At 30.2% G+C, this 24173-nt stretch overlaps 1 protein-coding gene across 3 annotated transcripts in view; it reads left to right on the top strand.

Annotated features, from left to right (window-relative positions):
- Positions 1 to 23924, top strand: part of LOC118202577 (solute carrier family 45 member 3-like) — a 42791-nt gene extending 18867 nt beyond the window's left edge. For 2 of the 3 annotated variants that reach the window (XM_085809708.1, XM_035374743.2), the window contains exons 2-5: positions 2451 to 3677; positions 6259 to 6367; positions 12690 to 12913; positions 15931 to 23924. In XM_085809708.1, coding sequence (XP_085665834.1) covers positions 2541 to 3677; positions 6259 to 6367; positions 12690 to 12913; positions 15931 to 16170 — 1710 coding nt within the window. In that variant the 5' untranslated portion in view covers positions 2451 to 2540 and the 3' untranslated portion in view covers positions 16171 to 23924. The remainder of the gene's footprint in view (positions 1 to 2450; positions 3678 to 6258; positions 6368 to 12689; positions 12914 to 15930) is intronic. The other variant, XM_035374744.2, reaches the window with a different exon arrangement.
- The last annotated feature ends 249 nt before the right edge of the window (positions 23925 to 24173 follow it).

The following is a 24173-nucleotide window of genomic DNA, read 5'->3' as shown; positions in this document are numbered from 1 at the left end:
GAAGAAATTGTATGGAAGATGTTTCATCATTAGGTAAGTCCAAAACTTTCAACTCCATGGTAAATACAAGAATAATAAAAATAAAAGAACTGTTACTTCTTTAGAATTTGCAGCCCACCAGCGGCCGAGCGGTAAAGTCGCTGAACACTGGTAGTTCGGTCCGAGGTTCGAATACCACAAACGGGCTGGCTGCATGGGTGTTTTCATGGTTTTACACATGTGTAACATGTTTACGAGCGAGTTTTCCTTAGAAAGTCCTCCACGATGGCATCCCTTCCCTTAGGCAGATAGCCCTATTGTGTTTTGCTATAATTAAATACAACACCACACACCCTCTTTAGAATTGCCAATTTTGGAATGCATTGTTTTACTTTTTTAAAATGTAAACATTGTAAAAATTTTAAAAGTAAACATTGGCGACTTTATATAAATTAATCTCTTAGGTTAGCAGAACATTCACCAACGAGTCTGGTCCTGATAACAGAACAGTACCCATTTGATTATTTACTCAGTATTAAAAATCTCATTGGATGCAGTATTTTAATTAATATACTCAATATTAAAAATATTATTGGCTGCAATATTTTAATAAGCTTAATGTTAAAAATGTTATTGAATGAAATATTTTATGCGATTTGCTGTGACAAAGTGGGAAAGAGGATTGTTGCATATGACGAGTAAGGAATCAAGTAATATAAGTAAATGGTGTCAGCAGGAATAGTTGAAACTAGTGACAGTTACGTTGGAATTCTTTACAGCTACTTTCCAATTTTTTTCAGTGAAAAATTTTAACTTTCTGAACATTTTTTAGCACTATTCATTATTCTACTTTGTTGTTTTCTACCATTACTGTTAATAATTTTTCATACCCTTGATTACATGCATACCACTGTCAGTGCATAAATTGCACCCGAGCCCACCAGAGCTCGGCTCTGGTACTTCTCAATTTTTAAGATAAATTACAGTTTTAGCCGGAGCACACCGGAGCCCTAAATAAGATGAGCTCTGGTACTTCTTTTTATAAAACTGAACCACAATTTAAAGGGGGGAAAATTAGAATTCTTAACATTTTAATTTAACAATAAGAAGACCTTGCAGTATTCTATTTCCCTAGAAATACAAACTCGTGAGAATATGAGACGTTCGAGTAAAGTCCCCTCACTCACATGCGGAAACCTTTGCTTTTAAGATGGGCAATAAATTTGGGGGAGCTTGTTTAGGAACGCGTAAATTTCTTGCCATGCCATCGTATCTAGTATATTGTTATCGATGGTTACAGTTAGTTATCCTCGCAGGAAAGAAAAAATTCTTCTTAAATGTGCGTTAAGTGACAGCGAGTACAATAAGAGTGAAATACTGAGGTAAACTGCTCAAGCAGGTCCTATACATCGTCTTCCCACAGTATCCACTAATGGGGGGGAAGCATAACCATGAACTTTACATTCATCCTTAGCAGTCAGATTCATAACTCATTTTACCCCTGACTCACATCTGCTTGATGGGTATAATTATATCAGCAGAGAGCCTCGGTCAAAGAAAAGTTCTATATCACCAAGATTCCCCTCATTTTTTTTGTTTTGACCCACTCATATCCTCATTCTGTTTCACCCTGGAATTTTCATCAGCTGTACTTTAAGTATATTTAATTTTTGTGATGATAAAAGAACTTCCTCCTCCCTACGATCAGAGCTTAAATTGGGTCGGAGCCCACCGGATTTCGGCTCCAATTCTTCTTATTTTTTGTAATAAATCATAATTTTAGTCGGAACGCACCGGAGCCTTGAATAAGAAAGCTGCGGCACTTCTTTTATGTAGTTGAATAACAATTTCAGTAGAAATTTTATCTCGAAAATTTTATTTTAACAATAAAATTATATTAAAAATTGCTTATTAAATTTCAATTTATCTCTTTACATTTTATTTAATTTTAATTATTTCATTACTTCAATCTTAAATTATTTCAATAAATAATAATTAATTACATAAGAATCATCAATTAAATTTAAATTAATTATATAGTAATTATTGATTAAATAACAATTTATAAACTTTAATTAAATAGCTATTAATTAATTTGATAATAATTAACTATTAAATTTTAAAATGATTAATGAGTTTAATAGTCATTTTATTTATTTATTTACTCTTGCTCTCCTCTTTGCTGACGGTCTTCTATAGGGCTCCGGCGCTTCTGATCTTAGAAATTAAGCCCTGACTGGTTGAAAACTGCTGGTCTAGACTATCGTTGCATAATATAACTGCTATTGGATAGTTTTGATTGTAGCAATGATGCATTATTTTGTGAAAGTTTCAATAATTTAGCATAAAGATATATTTAGCATTTAGGTAATTTACTTATAAGTGTAATAGAGTTTTATATTTTTTTTACCTCTGATATTCCTGTGTGTTAAATTTGCACCCACATATGACAGCCTTAATTTTTTTTACAGGTACATTTGAACAGAAGTCTTGCTCATTATTTTGGATCGAGACCATTGCTGGACATGAATTAAATTATTACTATATACTGGCCGTTGGATATGGAGGATTGCTTGTTACCAAATCAAGATTGCTCATTAAACAATGTTGCTGGAGAATATAGTTTAATTGATCCTGTTATTAAGATGCATTCATGCAGTAGGTTGAAATTGATTGGCATAAATCTTTTAGCATTTGGTATAGAATTATGTGCAAGTGCTGGTTTTACCTACATCCCACCAATAATGCTCAAAAGTGGTTTTACATACAAAACTGTTACTATAGTTATGGGTATTGGACCATTTATTTCTTTGTTATTAGTTCCTATCATTGGACGATGGAGTGACAGATGTCAGAGTCGGTTTGGTCGAAGACGTCCTTTTATGCTTGCACTGGGCGTCCTTATGATATTTTCATTACTCATTATTCCTTTCAGTTCTGAAATATTTTCACATTTTAATGGTATTATAAGCCCTAACTTTGGTTTAGCTGCTGGTGTCATTTTGTTAGATTTTTCTAACCAAGCAATTATGAACCCTTGCAAAGCCCTCATTCCTGACATATTTCATTCATTAGAAGAACAAAGTTCAGGCTTTACTTTCTATTCCTGTATGCTTTCCTTAGGGGGAAGTGTTGGATATTTTATTACTTCTGTAAATTGGGCCAATACTGCTTTTGGTGCTTATTTTGGAGGCCAAGAAAAGGCTGTATTTACTCTTTTGGCTATATTGCTTATATTGTCATTGTTTGTAAATTTAACACTAGCAACAGAGAAACCTTTAAAGGAGACAAAACTTTTGCCTTTAAATAATGTAAATTCTGAAAAAAATTTCAATGGCTTTATACCTGTAGTAGAAAATGGTCATGTTTTAGAGTGTTTTGATAATAAGGAAAACGTTTTTGTACCTAAAACATCAAAAATCTTGAATGGTTATAAGTCTTATAATGGGGCAAATAGTTTTAAACCAGAAAATTTAAACTTTGTTCCTGTGATTCTACCTAAATCATTTCGAAGTACCAAATCATGTGTTAAAAGAATATTTTATATATTATTACTTCCAGTTAGTGCCACATTAAGCTGTAATTTAAAAGAATATTTTACTTTGCCTCCAGTGTTGTTTCAATTATTTATAGCATGTCTTTTTGGCTGGATGGGAATTATGTGCCATGATATGTATTATTCAGATTTTGTTGGACAGGTGAGTTTATCAAACTTTTAATATGATGTTTATTTTGTTAGTTCTGAATGCTAATGAATTTTTATTCTTGTTTTTATAAAATTTTTAACTTAGTTTCAAAATGTTAATAGTAATCTTTTCTGCTACTGAAGGGTCACGTGATGAAATAATTAAATATAGAAGATGCCTGCTGTTAGAATTCAGGATTAAAGTACTCTCTACTTAAATCCTTTAGAAGGGGGTTCTCGGTCTGGTGGGAATTTCATAGTTTTAGGGGGCAGAAGTGGTCAGCCTTTTATTTACATGTCAAATAATTAGTTTTAGTTTATGAATATTATAACCACTTTTGTCCAAGTTTTGGTTCTTTATCAGCATTTTCTACACTCTTTTTAGTTTAATTTATGAAACATATTAAAAAAATTATCCATATATAGATAAACATATTGTAGGAATTATTTGAAATTTCAAATAGTTATTTTTAATTTTAAAATTCTTTCCGTAAAATTCTTCTTTCCCACCTACAATTCTCTGCCAGTATGAGATTTCAGTATCGTGTTTTGTGTAGATGAAGCAAAAACAGTATTTAATGAGGAGAGCTCAGAAGTTCTCGGTAGAACGTGTTCTGCCTTTGGGTCATGTCATTTCTTGAAGCCTATCTTATTGCGTACAGCTGTAATATTATATACTTGTTAGTATTCGCTGGTGAGGTTTAATTACAGGCCAACTTGGTTAGTTATTTTAGTTATCTTTGTACATTTTAGTTTAGTTTGTTATTTTAGTTATCTTTTACTGGAACTCATCAGGGAAAAATGAATCAAGTTTTCATAAAAGTCGATGAATATGTTTCGGAAACATGTTTTGTTTTTGGTTCGTTTGAGATCAAAAACCGAAAAAAGATTCAGTTAAATTTTTATTTCAGACATTAAAATTCATATAAAACCAAAAAATTGAATTTCAAATGCATCCAGAATTTTCCCTACATGCTTTTGAAACACTTGGAAAAAAGAATAAAACTTTATATTGTGCCAAATTGATTACTGAAAACCCCATAAATCTTTATGCTATGCAAATTGACCATTCAAAAAAACAAATTGGTCTTAGAAACATTATATGTAAATCTGATATTCAAAAGCAATTACAAATAAAGAACAAAACAAATATACTTTAAATCAATTTGTCATTTGAACAACACTCAAAGTTGGGTGGTCCCCGATTATGCAAACCTAAACTTTTAATACCAAGAAACGAAAAACTTTTCATAGAGATTTCAATTATAACAAAATCAGATCTGAGTCTTAAACAGCTAAAAACTAAAAACCAATTTAAACAGAAATTGATAAAAAAAAAGTAAACTTACTAAATACTTACGACGATCATCTTAATGTTAACTAACTGAAATCTTAAGACTATCAAACTGCAAAACTCCCTTGCAAAACGTAAGCCCACATTGTTACAGTGCCTTCTAGCCTCTTTAACAAAGTACTGCATGAACTAATTGGTCATAAGTTGTTTTGTGGACCAGGAATTTTTATTATTCCTGTAAATCACAGGCAAGGATTTTAATCCTTTCAGAGCTCTGAGATTGGTGCTCTTACCCTCTACCACTGGTTTACATTTATAAGTTCCAGCTACATTGCTGCATACTAAAATAGTAACTCTTTCTTTAGCTTCTTTCATTCATGACGGTGCACTTTCTTTGCTTACCACAAATGTCTTTCTTGGCAAAATGTCCAGTCTTGTCCATATCAAAAACCTGTTCTGGGCTAAGATTTTCTTCTGCCACTAACACAGAAAATTCATCAAGTAGTTCCTCTGCAGCATCTTTATCTGTTGAAAATTTTCCCCCACATGCTTTCAGATAACATATACCATGTCTCTGCTTAAATCTGTTCAGCCAACCGCTGCTGAAATCGCACAGCTCCTCTATTTTTTTAAATCAGCATGAATCTGCTTTCTTTTTTCTCTTAGGGTCAGTCCTGAAATTGGTAACCCATCACTCTGCTGCTGCCGGAACCACTTGTGCAAGACAGCATTAAGGTTTGTCAATTTCGCCTCATGCAAAGATTTCCAGTTTTAAATTCCGATGTTAGACTCATTGTTGCTGTAAAATTTCAACAGCTTTTCTTCATTTTTACGTATATCATACATGGTCCATGTAACAATGCCATACGATTCTGCTATAAACCGATGAGTAGTACCCTGCCTCCATCTTTTGCCGAATTTTTACTTTTTGCATTACTGTCAATGCAACATGTTTACGTTTTTCAACATTGAAAGCAATAAAATCATGAATGTGTTTGTTATCTGTCATTGTATTATTAAAAAGCACTGAAATTTAAAATATTTTTAATTGAAAAAACAAAATATCCGGATAAGAAAACAAAACGGCAGCATTAAACAAGCTCGTGAAATAACAAAGCTCAGATGCTCTCAAAACATGTATGTGTATGTAAATGAAATAAGCACCCCTTTGGGTGAAATATAAAAGCTGAAATCTTTCAGATTTTTTTTTTTTTGTTTCATATGTTATGCTTTATATTTGCTGAACTGTTTGTTTGTTATATATGTTATAAACAGACATAATTATGTATTCTGGTGATAGGTGATTTACAGAGGAGAACCTCATGCTGAAAGAGAAAGCACTGCAATAAATCGTTATGATGAGGGTGTCCGAATGGGTTCTTGGGGCCTTCTGCTCCATTGTATTGCAGGTAAATATTTTGTTTAATTACAGTTTAATTTTAGACAATGGTGAATTTGTTTTTAATATTTATGTGGCTTATATTTCCTAATTTTGAAATTTTATCTGAGTTTTGTAATCAATGAAATCATTATTTTATACAAAATGGGGTTTTGAGTTATCGTTATATGAAGCAGTAAGTAGTTAATATTTTTTTTTACATTCAGTTTTTATGTCTCTGTGTAAATATTTTTGTTGTACTGAGCAATGTGTAAGTTTACTTCAAACATAAGAAGTTTTCAGGAAGCAGTGCTGTTGATTGTGGTGGTTATGAGTGGAGACTTGACTACATATGCCATAAGACCTTAGTTCAAATTTTGGACAATGCAGGGACATTAGTGACTATACTGTCTTCTGATAACCTGAAAGTCTTTTTAAGAAGGTAATGATAGGAAAAAGTGGATATGAAGCGACTGGATTTCATTCCCTGGGTTGTTCTTAATCAGGAATGGGATGTAGTTTAGATCAAAAGTTGGGTATACTGGTGCATCTCCCATGTCTGTTTATTGAGAAGCTACAGTTTCAGTTATGTGCAGTTTATAAAGTAACATATTTTTTAAAGAAATAAACAACTGATAAATTAAAAATTCAGGTAGTTATATGTTATAACAGCCATTGTGAAAGAAAATTGACACCTCTACAAATTACCAACAGAATTTTCTGTTAACTGAAAAGTAATTCTGTTAACCCCTCATATGCACAGCCTGTTCATTCAAGAGGATATTTTACATATCGCACAAAAGCTGGAAGCATATATTGGTCATTCTTTTCAATGCAGAATACGCTGGTTTCTGAAAGTTAAGCAACAGATTGAAAAATCCCAATAAATTGGCTAAGTAGTTCTAAATTCTTGAATGTTGGATATGTTATAAATAAAAGCAGATTGCATCTAGTAACACTATGCAAAAGAGTGGCACTGCCATTATTTTACATAAATATGATACAATTCAAAACCAGCTAGTTAGGAGGGAATTGCTTCTCAATAAACCCATCACTTCGCTGCTGATGTTAAACAATTATGCTGATGCTGATGTTAAACAATTGTTAATGCTGATGTTAAACAATTGTTAATGCTGATGTTAAACAGTTTTGAGATAGCTGAAGTCAGAGGTGACATTTAATGGCAGAATTGCATTATAAAGTCATAGGCCAATGAGAAGCGAGTCAGCAATAGTGATGTTCCAAAATGGATTCATCAGCCATTCCATGGTGAGCTGGTTGTGGAATGAATTTCTAACTACCCAGGCTACATGCATTGATGAATTGCATGAGGAAAATATGTGCAATTTACCTTACAAGTTGAATGTAAAAATATCATTAAAAAGCACCCAGGGAAAAAAATAGTAGATACAGTACAAAGTCTGTAATTCGGACTTGTCGGGACTTCAGCGATTCCGGATAATAAATCATCAATTTAAATCTGGTAAGATGTCATGCAGAAATTATACAATTAAAAATATGAAACCGTAATTTATGAAATAAAGAGCAATTATGATCTAAAGGGTATCAAAATTTACCAAAAAAAAGTTTAATATTTATTTTTTTACTTTATTAAACCTTTGTTTCAATGTAAGTTGTTTAAGTTGCTTTATTTTTTGGTGCTAAATGCGCATGTGTAAACATTAAACGTGCATGCGTAAATGCATTACACGCATTCGTAAAGCATACAGAAAAAAAGTTTGTGGCTTTGAGGTCCGGATTATAGATCATTCCGGATAATGGACGTCCAGATAACAGACTTTGTACTGTATATATGTATATTTTCATGTTACAATATACGCAAGTTTCACATAAAACTTAGGCATACTCATGTAAAAGACTGTGATTCATTTGTAACTTTTATATAAATTTCAAATATTTATGTATGTTTTTAGCAAAAATTTACATATATTTATTGCATATACGTAAATTTCTCCAATTTTTTGCTTCGGATATGCTTATATATTTAGTAAAAATTTACGTAAATCTTTCGCTTTTGTACTGTACGTAATTGTATATAGATCGTCCGTGTATTTTACAGTACAAAAATATACATATGTGATAAAAACAAACTCGGAAGTAATGACTTGCAGAAATTTTGATGGCCTAGAAGCATTGATCCATAATGAATAGGAAATTGGAATCGAAGGCAGATTAAATCTTCATTTTTTATTTCAGTAAACATGCTGCGGCCACAAACAAATTGGCACATTATATGTACCTATTCCAAAAAGTTTACATTTACATAAATTTGCAATAAGATAGAAGAAGCAGACAGACTGCAGTCCAGCTAGGTCAAAGCATAGAAGGCAAGTGCATTGCATTCAGGGTGAAAGAGTTAAATAACATGGATTAATCCAGAAATGACGCAGTGCAGAGAGAGGTTGCTATTTTTAGAATTAAGAAAGGAAATTTACATTGCTAATTTAATCTTTTACATATTCTTTATTTTTCTTACATATATGATAGAAATTTATATTTTCTGCATGTTATGAATAAATGTGAAAATGTCATTTTTAAATCAAATTTTTACATATCCACCTTTTAGGTATGTACGGCAGAATGCAATGTATATGTAATTAGAAAATTTAATTGCACTGATTAATGCAAAAAAGAAATTTATATTTAAAAATTATGTTATACTTAAGGCTGAAATTCCCTTTTAATATTTAATATTTCAATTCAAAGGGATTACAAAATATGGAATAAATTTCATAAACTTGAATTCCATGATGTAAATCAATTAACCGTTTGCCTGATTATCCCGAGAAAACTCGGCGAAGCAGAATTTGTCAGTACGATTTGTTTTATCATGGTTTTACTCGAACTGGAGGAAATGAAAGTAAATATTCGGCTTTTTATTGGCAGTTTGCCAAGTTTTGTTGGTTTCGCAGTTCTTTTAGCGGGACTGGTCACATGTTTACCTCTCATCTAGCGTACGTCGTCTTGTGGATTAGTAATGTATAAAGAATGATAGTTGCGTTGAAAAAAGTAAAATAATGGCGATGATACAAGATAGCGAAAGCGATTTCAGATAGTGATTATAACCTCAAGGCATTTTCCAGATGTTATTCCTGCTACTGAAAAAAAAATCAAATCCAATGAGACAGTGCCTCTGTGCTTCCTAAGACAGAAGGTCACAGTTTCTAGGAAGAACATGAAAATTTGCTTGCTGGTGAGACAAATGAAATAAACAACCTTGATCTCAGTTGAACCTTGATTTGTGCTCATTGGTTAATGTTAGGCACATGATAAACAGCGGCACTTGGTTCTCACTGGAGAACTGAAACATGATGTTTTCAGACATGTGTTTCGGATTCCACACGCAAAGCAGAAACCTCCATATCACAGTGATGAAACTTCTTTTTTTTTTTTTTATATATGCATCTAGAGAAAAAGAAGTGCTTTCAGATACCCAAAATCACATTTTGGGGGACAAATAACAAAGTATTAAGCCAAGCTACATAAAAATCATGAGAAATTTTAAGAATAAGGAAAAGTCACAAGAAATCAGGTTGGCAGGAGTATGGTCAGAAATCTGAAGAGTTGGCAAATCTGCAATACATAAGAATTACACTTTTTTTTAAGATACAACATATGATACCGCAAACACACATCTACAACACTTGAATGCATAACAAACATAATTTCAGTGTAAATGCAATAAATATTTATCAAAATAAAAACACAACAATCATTCTTAGAAAAATAAATCACTCATCAGTTTCAAGAACACAGAAGAATGACAATTAGTCATTGATGTTTCAGGTCATTAACAAAATTTTCCGTAAACTAGATTCCAGAGGTAAGCCAGTAAGAAAAGAGACCAGATACCAGTGTATAGAATGTCAGGTATCACTTTATGTTGTCCCTTGTTTCAAAAACTATCATACAACGACTAATATTTATTTTTTTTATTTGCCCGAGATAACTCGGAATAGTAAACTAATATTAAAACTAAATGTTTTTACACCTGTAAAAAATTAAAAATTCAACTTAAAACCAATATTTTTTTTTTGTATTTAATAATAAAATAAAAAAATTTGATCATTTTTTTGCAGTTTTTTTCAAAAAAATTTGTAAGGGAAGCGGTTGATGCTACTGTTTATTTACCTGGCATAAGAAAATGCCCTTCTTTGAAAACACAATTTATTTAAAGTCTTATTTAGCAAAACTGAATTTAGTAAGTAACTGTAGCATATGATTATATTTACTAAACTATACAGTTAATTACCAAATTCAATAAACAAGTATAGCACAAAACAAAGCATCATACATTTAGATTGTTTTAATGAATATGCTAAATTTTAAAATACTTTTCTTTCTTCAAGATGAATGTTTAATGTCCCAAATATTGCATTCATATCTTCAGATAATATACATTCCTTGCAGCAATGGTGCAAGAGAATTATTTAAATTTAATTTAACTTTACTATTTATTCTTATGAAACAAATATATATATATATTCATTTGTAAAAATTAAGTCTATCAAGAACATGTGAAAGATAATATTATTAATTTGTATCTGCAAGTTATGGAGTAACTTCTGTTATAAAAATTTTCTGTGAATGGAATGAATTTTTTATGAATAAAATAGTTCATCTCAAGCTCTGTATATATTCTGTTTTAAAAAAGACGTAATTATGAGGTCTAAAAATTGTACATTTATCAGTCAATCTTGTAATGCATTGTAATCTATTTTTGTCATCTTTCTCAGTTTTAAATTTCAGAAATATATTAGATCAGTGCTAAAAGTTCACCTTTACAAAAGAAATGCTTTATCGAGGCATTTTTAAAAAGCTTCTTTTTACAGTGTAGCTGATAAGTGTATAAAAAATTAATAGCTTCATAAAATTATGCCAATTCAAAATTATCCGAAATACGTTCTTTATTTTATCTTGTATGCAACATGGAATTTTAAAAAGTTAATTTGCTTAGGAATGATTTGAAGTTTTTAAATATTTATGTCATGTGACTCTTTCTCTAACATCATTATAAATATGCATGTGGACATACCAATTTTTTTTACATCTCACAGCTTTATTAAATGAATTAAAAGGAAGCAGATGGATAAAAGAAAGCATTGAAAAGGATAAAAGGATCTTGCATTGAAAATGTTCTGTTTGGGGCTTATATAAGGAGCTTGAGATGTAGTGGCAAGTAACTGTTACTTTTTATGCTCTCCAATTTGAAAGTTATTCTGGCAACATGGAATGAAGTATGGTGACGGCGCACTTCTATGGCATGCGGCTGTGCAACAGAAGTTACTGTATGTTTATGTTGCATCTGAACTGTGGTGAAATATTTTGATGTGTTGGGACAAAAATGGAACCTCAAACATCAAAGAGATGACTCATCGAGCTTAGTAGCCAGACTTTGCCACCTTGTGTCTTATCTATTCCCTAAATATTACATGAAACGTTATTTCCTTCCCTCACAATGCAGCAGTCACTTCCTTCATCCATTACATTAAGTATGGATTACTAATATCTGGACTATGCTTTCAGATATGGTTTGCATATATAAACTGAAACACTATTAAGTGCAAACCTTGGAACTACCAAGGTTTCTTTTTAGTGTGTCAAAAAACTTTGTATAATACGTTTTTAAATGGTGAGGACGGGAGGGAAATACTAGATTTGGCTTGAGCATTCTGTCGAGTGCATGGATATTGTTTCATTCCAGTAATTTTATTTACTGCAACTGCTAGTAGCAACAAATATCATCTGTAAAGCAAGTTTTTCACCTTAAGTATCTAATGCTAATATTGCAAAGGCAAGCATGTTTTTGTTAACATTGGCTGATTGTACATGCATTTTCAGTCACTGCTGCATTAGCCAGTCTAATGATTCCCATGACCTTCTTTATCACATGATAAACAAAATTTGTTGATAAACTAAAATTGTTCTTCTTAAGAATAGATGGCTTGTCCAACATATCCATTCTAATTTGTAAGATGCCACTGAAATTTGCATTGCAGTGAAAATCATAACGAAGTATGTTGTACAGTTTTATTGATGTAATAATTATTTGATATGCAGCTGGATATATATATGGCTATAGATTTCATATAAGTACATGTAAAACATTTCATATAGCACTTCATAAGTTATATCTTGTTTGATGTCATTTAAAAACTGCTGTTGAATGGTTTTTTTTTTTTCTTTTCCCATGTTTGCTTAAATGAATTGCATAAATTATTTCTGAATATAGATTTAAATGAAGACTGAAAATTACTGTAGCATTTGCATGTTAGAGTACAATTTTTAACATACCTATTACTTTTTGCCTGAATTTAAAAAAATTTTTTTAGCTGCTGGTTATGCTGCATTTATCCAGGAAAGACTGATAAATCATTATGGAAAGCATAAAGTATTTTTGTTTGGAATGCTTTCATTTTCATTAAGCATGTTGGGAACTGTGCTGACTAATAATCTTATTCTTGTGAATGTATTTGCTGCTGCTTCAGGACTGGGTTTAGCTGCCATCACTACTGTGCCATATTCTCTAGTGACTGAGTATTACAGTAAAAAAGAGGTAAGGAGACTGTTATTTTGAATATAATTTTTATTTCTTTTAGTGAATAATTTTTAGTGAATAAGTGCTTTCCTTTTAACTTATTTTTAATATAATGTTGGCACATTTAATAGTTTATTTCCCATCAGATTTTTATATCCTATCCGGAACTTTTTTATAAGCATTTGTGCCTTGTTCTTGAAATTATTTGAAAAATCTATCACTCCAACATGTTTTAGTGTCATCATGACTGATTGAATGTTGATAACATGTCAAACTGTCAGAATATTTTATTTATATTATCTTAAGTCTTCTTATTAGCATATCAGTTATTAAAGCAGTATTTTTTTTACATTGAACTATATAAATTTAAACATAAAATTTAAAAAATGATGAACAGGAACTTTTTGTGATTAAAATGTTTACATAAAATTCAATTAGGAACTATGAACAGCAGGTTAAACACTATTCAGTCTCATTGATAAATAACTATTAGTACTTATTTCAATCAATTTCTTACATTTTATTGGGTATCTGCTTTTGTTGCAAGGAATACAGTAACCGTAAAACACCTATTCCTCAATTGTACCAGCCTTTTTTTCTAGCCATATCTTCTTTGCATGTTGTATGTTCAATAAAACATTTTCAGCATTTTGCTGAGATGTGGGATATTTGTTTTTAGCATCAATATATGGTTCTATGAAATTCAGTTAAATTATTTTCTAAAAACTTTGAACATAATTGGTATACTTTTTGTATGCACATTTGAAATTTTTTTATTATAAAACATGCGATATGGACAGTCCTAATTCTTAATTTCATTTGGCCACTAAAATAAAATACCTCCATATTGAATAAACAATCATTTATTAGCGTAAACCTGTATTATCAATAATTGGGCTCCACGGCCACAATTTTGCTTGGGATACATATCAAACCGAAATATTCTACATCAAAACATTGTAGATTTTGCACCTACTGAACTTTTATACCTAATGCCAACTTGATGACTAGTTGTGTATTATTTTCTGACTTCATCACCACATGACTAACAACACATGGCAATTTGAGGAATGATTCATGCAGTGATGTCCAAACAGTTTTATGCTGGACTTTCTAGTGTGTTCTTTTCTCCTACTTGTTTCTTTTTCCATTAATTGCCTAATCATTCTCAATCACTCATTGTATGAAATGCCATTTTTGCTCTACCAACATCACTCTGGAGGTATATTTTCATCTGAATGACGTCATGGCTTAAGAAATGGCTGATGCCTTTTTGCTCTCTTCCACACCATCTTATTAGTCATATTTCAATGTTATTTTTACTTCCATATGCAGTTCTACACAGTTTGGGGCAACTGCCCAGTTGCCTGACCATGTGATCGAGTTCACCAAAGTCAAAATATTTTTTTTTTTTTAGATATTAGTAATTGAATACCAAAAGCATGGTAACCTTTTATGTTGATATTAGGCTGGTGATGATTACAGACTTCAGCTAACTGAACTTCTTTCCATAAGCGTAATGTAGATTTTGTAAATGTTATTCATAGGCTAAAAATTAAATTTTGTGCTTTTTGAATTAATAACAGCTAATATGTTCAAAAAACTATCTTCTATTCTAGCTAATATGTTGTTCAAACAAGCCTTAAGTGTGTGGGGGAATTAATTTATTTGTGACTCAAATAAGCCTATCATCTATTTCTCGCGTATGTGGAAAATAGATGTAAATGTAATAAGTAACTAAATTAATGTAAATCTGTCCTAACTTCTTCAGCACATGATGCAAGTGAGGGGAAATTTAGCGAACTACATGTCTGTGGTTGCCAATCTTATGGTACATCACCAGCAGTGTATAGCATATGCTAGCTAAGATTTATGATGATAGCCGTGAATTTGAAGGTTTTTGGATATTGCAGACGAAAGGCAAAATTTTCCATTTAATGGAATTACTGAAGAAATGTGGTGAAGTGTTAGTAAATTAAGGTGACCTAACAGGAGATTTCATTGAAATGATAATTTCCCAATCAATTGACTAACAGATGGCAAAGTCTATAGTATGGTTTTAAATATGGGGAATATCTCTAGTGAAGAAAGGGACAGATAGGTTTTTGATTACGAAAAAATTTCAGTTGACAGTTTAATTGGAGTTCTCGACACACCAATTACAGGTCTCAAACAGTGGAACTTTGTAACTGAACAGTAGATTATATCTGTCTACAGAATTCAGGAGAAAGTATTAGCACAATAAATGAAGCAACTTGAATATTGTACATTGAAAGAAATGTTTAATAAAGCAAACAAATAAATACTGAGCTTTTTTTTTATAAATTTTAGTTCCCTTATGATCAAATGCTTCATTATTTCAAAAACCACTGTTTTATATATCTATTTTGTAATTTGTACCTGTCATCTGACTAGATTTAACACATTGACGGCGGTGCGGATATTCATTGTTCTTTTCGTGCAACGGCGCTTGAATTAGTGGTCCAATTTGTGGGGCAGCACAGCGCCAAATTATAGTGTTCAATTCTTGTGTGGTATTAACCCACTATTTAAGTTATTTGTTTTGTATTGAATGTTTGATTATAATGTTGAAATGTTAATGTATACTGTTGAATAATTAAAATCAAATTTTGTACTATGTATTTTTGATATATAAGCATGACCCATCGGTGAGACATGCCTGCTTGTGGAACAATCAAGCATGATCCATCGAACAGACAAGTATGACCTACTGGTGGGTCAGGCTGGCGTCAATGTGTTAAACTAATGATCTAATATACAGAATCACCCGATGAGTGTGGATCTCATATTTTGTTCTGTATGAAATTAAAAATCCAGCTGGAATTTTTATATTAGAATTGAGCTATTGAATCCATGCTTAAAATACACCTTAAGGCTTCTTTATCTACTTTTAAGACAAATTATGCTTTATTAGGAGTATAATATTTTTTTTACACATATTCTGTTAATCAGTAACTATATTTTCTGTAATATTGTGTTCTGTCTCCTCAATTATTTGAAATGCTGTTATTTAGATTTCTTATTTTCAGTTTGAAAGTAGTTATCGTGGTGTGGGAGAAAATATGGCAGTATTGGATTCGGCATTTTACTTATCACAAATCATACCATCCCTGTTTTTGGGGCACATTGTGGAGTATACAAAATCATCATCATCTTATATGATTGTTGCAGCATTATGTGGAACATTTGCTAGCTATTTTTCTTATTTTGTTGTATTCAAACCTCCCTCTGTATCTTCAGGTCTTCTGGATTGAAAGAAAATTTTTATTATATAAAATTTTAAAATATAATTGAGGATTTGATTTGAGAATGTTATATTTTATCTTATACTGAAATAGAGCGAGTATAGGTTGTCATGTTCATAAAGTGTATACTTTTAATTTAAGGAAAAATATTGTACATTCTCCTCTTGACAAGAAGGTTATACTTATGTATTGCCTCTTTGCTCAAATTGTGCCTTATTTCGTAATGTATCTTTCTATACACATATATATTTTATCAATATATATTTATAATTGTCTAAGATTTGCTGTACAATGCTGTATATTTATTTTATGAAAAATTTTATGTTCCTGAAGTGCCCTTACATATGTACTCACATTTTCTTAGTTATGTTACCTAGAAACGTGATTGTGATTGAATGAATTGTAAATTTGATTGGCTAAAGTATAATCTTGTTATTTGTTGCATTTTTGTTTTAAGACTAAGGAATTAAAACACTGATGTGTTTGTTGTCTTGAGATTATTGTTTAACATACAGTTTTAATATTTATGTTTACTTTTTCATGTAGTATTTGTGCAACAAGTGATGAGCTTAGTATGCACTTAAAAAAAAAAAAACACTTTGTTAAAAGAAAAATCTGAGCAGGGCAATATAATCGTTTTTAAAAATCGTGTTGTTTTTTGTAGATTATTTAACAGCATTTTTATCTGTATCACGATTGTGAAAATTCAGTCTTTTGTATATATTTATATGTATGTATATTGCCAAAAATTTATATCAGAAAAAGTGGAATTGTATGACTAAATTGTAAGATAGTCATAGCAATAAATTACAAGTATTATTTTTTATCAAAGTGTTGTTACAGTAAATACTATATGGTATATGTTTTATGTTGTTAAAAGTATGCTCATTGTTATGTCATTCTTTGCATAAGGAATACTATTTGCTTTTCTTTTGCATTATATGTTTTTATTTATTTTTCTATGATTCTCTTTAATTAAAATGTATTAAATTTTAAGACATAATAGAATAAGTCCCATTTAAACATTTTGCATGTATTTGCAAATCTATTTAGTCTTGCTTCTTATTATAAATTGGCAAAAGATATTTTTTCAAAGTATGCAGTTCAAATTTTTCATTTTACACCAATCTCCCATTTTCAATTGTTCATTATTTATTTATTTGCATGTAATCTTAATCATATGACATGAATTGAAAAAAATAAGTTTTAATTTAAAACAAAATAATGGAGACAAATTTAGAGAGAGGCTTAAATTAAAATGCTTTTTTAACATCTTCATCAGGAGACTGCTGGCTGTATCTAAATGATAATAAGGAAAGGAGTAGCTGTCTGTTGTTAACACAACTTACTAATGCAATGGCATTTCTAATCTTTTCAGATTGCAGCATCTGTAAGCATGTATCTCCATTTATTTGGACATTATATATATTCAATATGTGTCACTGTAATTTGTTAATATAAAAACAAAATCTAATATATCTAGATGTATAAATATAGAAAGATAACGTGCATTTTTTTATCTATAGCAGCGATTCTCAACTGGTGGTAAGCAAGAGAAAACTAGGTGATATGCAAAGAAACAAATTATTTTTAACTCATAAATTCAAAAATTAAATACACCTACATCCTGTGTAACTTTTTTCTGCAACACTCATAAATTTATGCAATCGTGAATAGCCGCAGAACAAAGTCAATAGCCACTCATAGATTTTTGGAAAACAATCAGTTTCTATTTTCGCAAATATTCTTTTAGCCACAGACATAATAGAATTTGCCATATGGCTATTGAGTATTCTCAACCGCTTTTGCAGAATTCTTCACACACGTTTTCTAACGAAAAGGAACCCGCTGTTTTCCTATTGGCTGGCCTTTTTTAACTTTTATTTTCATTTTAGCGGAGTAAAATATTTGCCAGACTGTGCGAAAGAAAGATTTTCCAGTCAAGGCTGCTTGCGAAAAAAGAGACGTTTGTGGAGGGGTTATTAAAGGCCTCAAGAGTTGTTCCATATAAACAGAATTTTTGCTAACTTCCAATGCAACGTGTGAAGCGATGCGAGAAGACAAAATGTTTTTGTTAAGTTAGGAATGGAGAATTCTATTTCTGAACCTTTGTTGCTAGCCGAATTGTAATTCGAACTACAAATCTCTTTATTATCTGCAACAAAAGAACAATGAACATGCTTTGCTTTTTAAAGGAGTAATAGAAATGGATGTTGTATTTAATAGGAAATAAAAATAAATTCCTGTAAAAGGATAATATTATCTCATTTATTCTTTCAGAGTTGATCGATTTATTAGCATGAGTACATTTAATGTTGCCACCATTTCCGGGTTCATATTGCTCTATTTTCAATTAGAATGATTTTTTACGTTGATTTGCCATCTGTAACAACAGGTTTTTTTGTTTTGTTTGTATTTCAGACTTTTCTATGCGATTTGAGAATAGTGTCATTTGTTTTTGAAGAACTTGTAATATATTGTGCATTTTAATATTTGTGAAAAATAATAAAACAAACCTAAATTTTCAAAATGGAAAAATGGCTAGGATTGACTAAGCAGAAAAATGATGATTCTTAGGTGATGGATCCAGGACAAACTATTGGCACTGAAAATATTGAAAAGGAAAGTAAAAAATTTTTCTACAAAATATAATAAAAGTTATTTATCATTTGGGTTTGCTTGGAATGGAGATGAAATGGACCCTGAACCTTAATATGTTGTTTGTGATGAACTATTATCGAAACAAAGTATGAAACCATTGTTCCTTGAAAGGCATCCTGAATCTAAGCATGCCAATTTTTAAAGGACAAATCTGAAGAATATTTTAATAGGAAATCCTCGGAGTTCAAAAATAGTAAACAAGTAATGAAAGGTTTTGTTACTTCAAGTGAAAAAGCTTTGGAAGCTAGTTACCTAGTAAGCCTAGGAATTGCCAAGACTGGGTAGGCTCACACTACTGGAGAAAACCTTATATTACCAGCAACTAAAGATATCGTTTTAACATTATTCAATGGAAAAGCGGTTGATAAACTTAATAATATTTCATTATCAAATGATACAGTTGATGCATTCTTAAAATGACAAATTCCATGATATTCAAAAAATAAAACACAAATTGGATGAAAGTATATAACGAATTTTGTTCAATCATTAGTTTACATATGTTTTGAAGAAGATAAACAAATTACTGAAGAGTATTTATTTTGTGAATTTCTTCATGATAAAGCGACTACAAATGAAATTTTAAAAGTAATTGACAGTTTTATGTCTGAAAATGATATTGCTTAGAATAAGTGCATTGCTATATGCAGTGATTGAGCTTGGGCTTTAACAGGAAAACATTCTGGTGTTATTTCTCAAAAAAAGAAAGTCACCTGAAGCTAAATTTACTCACTGCTCCATTGATTATGAAGCTTTAGTAGCCAAAAGAATCTGAAAATCATTTTGAATCAAGCTGTGAAAATTGTTGATTTTATTAATAGCCGAGCTTTAAATTAAAAAATATTTATGATTTTATGCCAAGTAAGGTGGTTATCCAGGGGAAAAGTTTTAAATCATCTTTTTGAACTTTGATCAGAAATTCAAGTTTTCCTTTGTGATTCAAAATTTGAATTGCAAATTTGTTTATTTAGTGAATTATGGTTGGTGCGTTTAGCATATTTAGCTGATACTTTTTGAAATTTAAATGAATTAAATTTAGAATTACAAGGACAAAGTGTTAATTTGTTTACCCTTAGAGATAAAATAAATACAATGATAAAAAATTGGAGCTAATAATCAGAGAATTGGTTAATAATATTTTAAGCTTTATACCACTTTTAGAAAGTTTTCTAACCAAAAATAATTTGAAATAAGAGAAGAATTAGTATCCTAGATTAAAAATCATTGTTTTTCATTGGTAAATGATTTCAACATATATTTTTCTTAGGATTATGAAAAAGAAAATTTGATTAGAAACCCATTTTGCTCAAATGTACCTAAAATTTTATCTCGTAAAGAAAAAGAAAAATTTTAAGAAATTTCCTGGGATCAAACTTTAACTAAAGATTTCAAAAATAACACACTTGTTAAGATTTGGTGAACTGAAAAAAAAGGAATTTAAGGCCATTTTAAATAAATCTATTAAATTTGTATTGCCTTTTTGCACAACCTATTGGTATGAACAAGGATTTTCTAACATGTTATATTTGAAAAATAAATACTGAACAGAATTAAAAGTGGATCCTAATTTACAATTAAAATTAAGTGGAATAAGACCAGACATAAGGCCTAAATTTTAGAATTAAAATAATATTATAATTTAAATTTTGATAATTAAAATTTAACCAATTTTTAATCGAATATTTTTTATGTGTGTACATTTAATAAAAATCGCCAATAGGTTTTGAGAATAGCGAAATATATATATTTTAAAATAGTTCTATTGAGAAACTGAAAAATAATCATTGTAAAATGTAGTTGTGGTACTAAAGTTTCTCAACTTTTGTTTAGATGGTACACATTAGTGAAAAGGTTGAGAACCGCTGATTTATATTGTAGTGAAATTTTAATCAGAATAATTATTAGATTTATGTAATTTTGAATGAGGAATTTTAAGTAAATTTATATTTCCTTATGTTCTTGAAATATATGTATGGGCTATGTATGCATATGTGCAATATGTAATAAATCTATATTAATTGCTTGACTGTATATCTGTGTAAATATTAACTCACTAACTTCATAAATGATATGCAGTTCCCGCTGCTTAATAAACTCAGCAGCTTATGTTCAAATTTTTAGGATTCAAAGCAAATTCATACTAATTGATAGAAAAATCTTTGTTTATTAACCTCTTCTCCTTAAACTCAGATATGTAAAAAAAAACTGATTATTCTTATTAGTACCTATGAAAGCTTTTTGTAGTTCATTTATTAAACCTGTTATCATGGCTTTATGATTCAGGTATGTAATACTTTAATAAAATGGATTTGACTGAAATTTTCCTACACCTCATTATCTGTACCCGTGAGACTCGGTTTTCAGATTTCTTTGTTCTTTTCAAAAGGATCAGAATGCAAGATTTAATCTTAAGGTTAACAAAAATACAGTTCTCTAGAGACAGTGTAAATGAGTGAGGGTTCTAGGTCCTTCTCAAATACCAACTGATAGGAGGTGAAAATACAACTTCTGTATTCCATGTTTTAAGGTTTCCACATTCAAAAGTTCATGAAATACATCTAAGCATTGCTAATAACAGTCTTTGAATGGAAAGGAAGTGGTAACCGTAGACTGAAGGAAAAGAAACTTCACTGAATGTTAGAAGAGTATTTTATAGCTTTTGGCATACATCTTATAAGTTGGAGAAAGTGAAATTTAAGATTGTTCATCAGAAACTGCGATCATGCACCTGATTACTGGATTCAAGATGTTTTACTTAGCCGCTAAATAAATAAGAGCCACACAAAATTTTGTAATATAGGTGAAACTGGACTGTGTTACAGAATGTTGCCAGAATCCACAATAATATTTAAGATTGAACAACAGTTGGTTTAAGAAACTGAGTAAGTTATTTTGTCATTAATGCGCAATGTAGATCCAACAATTAACAAACAGCACTTGTTATTGACAAAAGCACTCAGTATTTTAAAGGAGATAAGAATTTACTTCTGACTTACCACAGTAACAAGAACTTACGGATGGCACATAGTATTTTTATTGATATTTTTTGAAATGCGACATTGAACTGAAAAACATTAGTGTCTCTTCCTGCAAATACATCTAACATTCCTTTAATTTTAAGGCATAAAAGTTTTTAAATGTTATTATAGAAAAGGTGCCTAGAAAAAGAAATCAAAATTGTATTTTGTAAAAATAGCTCTTCAGAGGAAGTAAATTGGTCGATATTTCTGCTAGAGGCCTTGCATATTGTAGTAAATGTATAAAGGGTTAATCTCTTAAAATGAGTTGAAACCTTTTTGGAAGTGTGGCTTTTATGTTGAAGCCTCAGAGCTGTAGCTAATATTTCAGATATCAGCAAAGGAAGTTATGAAGATTCAGTTTTAGGATATGTGTCAGTTTACAACAGTATTGAAACAATGCATATGAAAATGTGTCATAAAAATGTTGAAAAGGACTGCAAAAGTGATGACATGCCATCATCAATCAAATCTAGACAAGCACTGCAAATTAAGAAAAATCCCTGAACTGAAAAGTGCTGATTGTTAAAGCTATCAGCAGGTTAATGAAGTTGAGGAACAGTGGAAAGATATGAAACAAATACAGACAGAATAATATTTGTTTGTAAGAGATAAAATTTCATCAAGAATGTAATTATAAAAATGTTATTTTTTAAAAATTTAAGCGAATTTCAAAATTGCATAAATAGTTTATTTTAGCATTAATTTTTAATTATTATTTTAAGATTTATTTTGAATTTTAGCATTAATTTTAATTATTAATTTAAGATTTAGTTTTTAATAAGTTATTAGTTATTTTCCTGAAAAGTTAAAAGCTAATATCATTATTTGCAATGTAAATCATTGTCTGTTAAACTCAGCTGCTTAATAAAACTCAATATGTTTGGAACGTAAATGATTTTAATTAGCAGCGGGTACTGTATGTATAATATGTGAATCAAAATTGTATGCAAATTTTGACAGTTTTTGTAAATATCTTTTTTCTTTCTTTCAGAAAAATGTTTTTGGGCAGTTTTGATCTTTTTTTAATGTACACTGAAATGTCATCATAAAACAGTGTACATGACAGCTCATTTGAATAGCACTGCAATGTAAAATAAATTATTTCCCTATTGGCATTAACAAATACTTTTTAAGCAATTTTTTCAAAGCAAATCCTTCTATATTTTCAGCTATGCCTCCTTTTTTTAAGAAATTAAAAAGATTTGAAGAGACCTGACATAATTGAAACATCAAGTATCTCATATTTCTTGAAATTTCAAAATAATAATTTTAAAATAAATAATTTTGTGAATGTAATAAATCTATATTAAATATTTTCTTGTATAATATTCTCTTGTTCTATAGCTTCTTCCGTGCATACCTCTAAGGAATCGTGTGTCTTGCATATCGTGTATGTCATGGACGAAAACATTTTTCTTTGATTATTTTACACAAACACCTAATGCAAAATTTCTTGCCTCAAATGATGTTAAAAGTTTTACATAGTATCTTTATGTAGGAGGGAATTTAAATAGTATTGCTTTACAAGCTGCTGTATGTATAATGAAAATAGTGAACATACTTTGTATTTGTCAGTTATAAAGTGTTCTGTAAATGACAAGAAAATACAGTGTTAAAAAATGTAATGCTGAAATTTCACAGTTGTACTTAATACAAGGGTTATTTTACTTAAAATTGTTTTTAAAGTATACATTTCGGACTAAATATTTTTAAAGTTTTTATTAAGTTTTTTTTTCTGTTCACTTTCCTTAATCTGAATGAATTAAAAAATGATCTGGAGAAGTTTTTGTATTATTCTGGGGACATACCCAGTTATTGATTCTGATTGATCTCCTTGATTCTGGATTTATACATTATGCCAGTCTTAGTCTGTGATATGCATGTTTCTGCACGTCTGATTAGACCATTATCTTACTTAATGATGTAAATAATTTCCATATAACATAATCAACAGTATCTTTGAAATGAAGCTCTACTACCTTTTTTTAAAAAAGGAATATTTACTAAGGTTAATGTATCAAGGTACTTTTTTACCCCTTGAAGAACCTAATACTTTACAGAATAAATGCCTGCTTTTATTTATCCCTTTTATTTATTTATTTTTTTTTGATGTGTTATCTTTTCTGTTCAGGGTGATTCAGAAATAAAGTTATACATTGTATCGTAATAGTATTATGGCTAGGAGAAATGTGATAATACCACAGGAAATTATTTTTCATATTGAAGGAAAAATTAACCATTAAACAGCTTAATTAAACTAAATTCCTACAACACAATGTGAATGGCATTACACTTGTCTGCTTGGTTCACATACTTTGAAATGCTAGCTAT

This window comes from Stegodyphus dumicola, chromosome X2 (assembly GCF_044657685.1).
Source record: "Stegodyphus dumicola isolate Sdum_Otavi_A_Nest chromosome X2, ASM4465768v1".
Lineage (NCBI taxonomy): Eukaryota > Metazoa > Arthropoda > Arachnida > Araneae > Eresidae > Stegodyphus > Stegodyphus dumicola.
The sequence above is the reverse complement of the archived record's forward strand: the minus strand, read 5'-3'. Positions and strand labels throughout refer to the sequence as shown.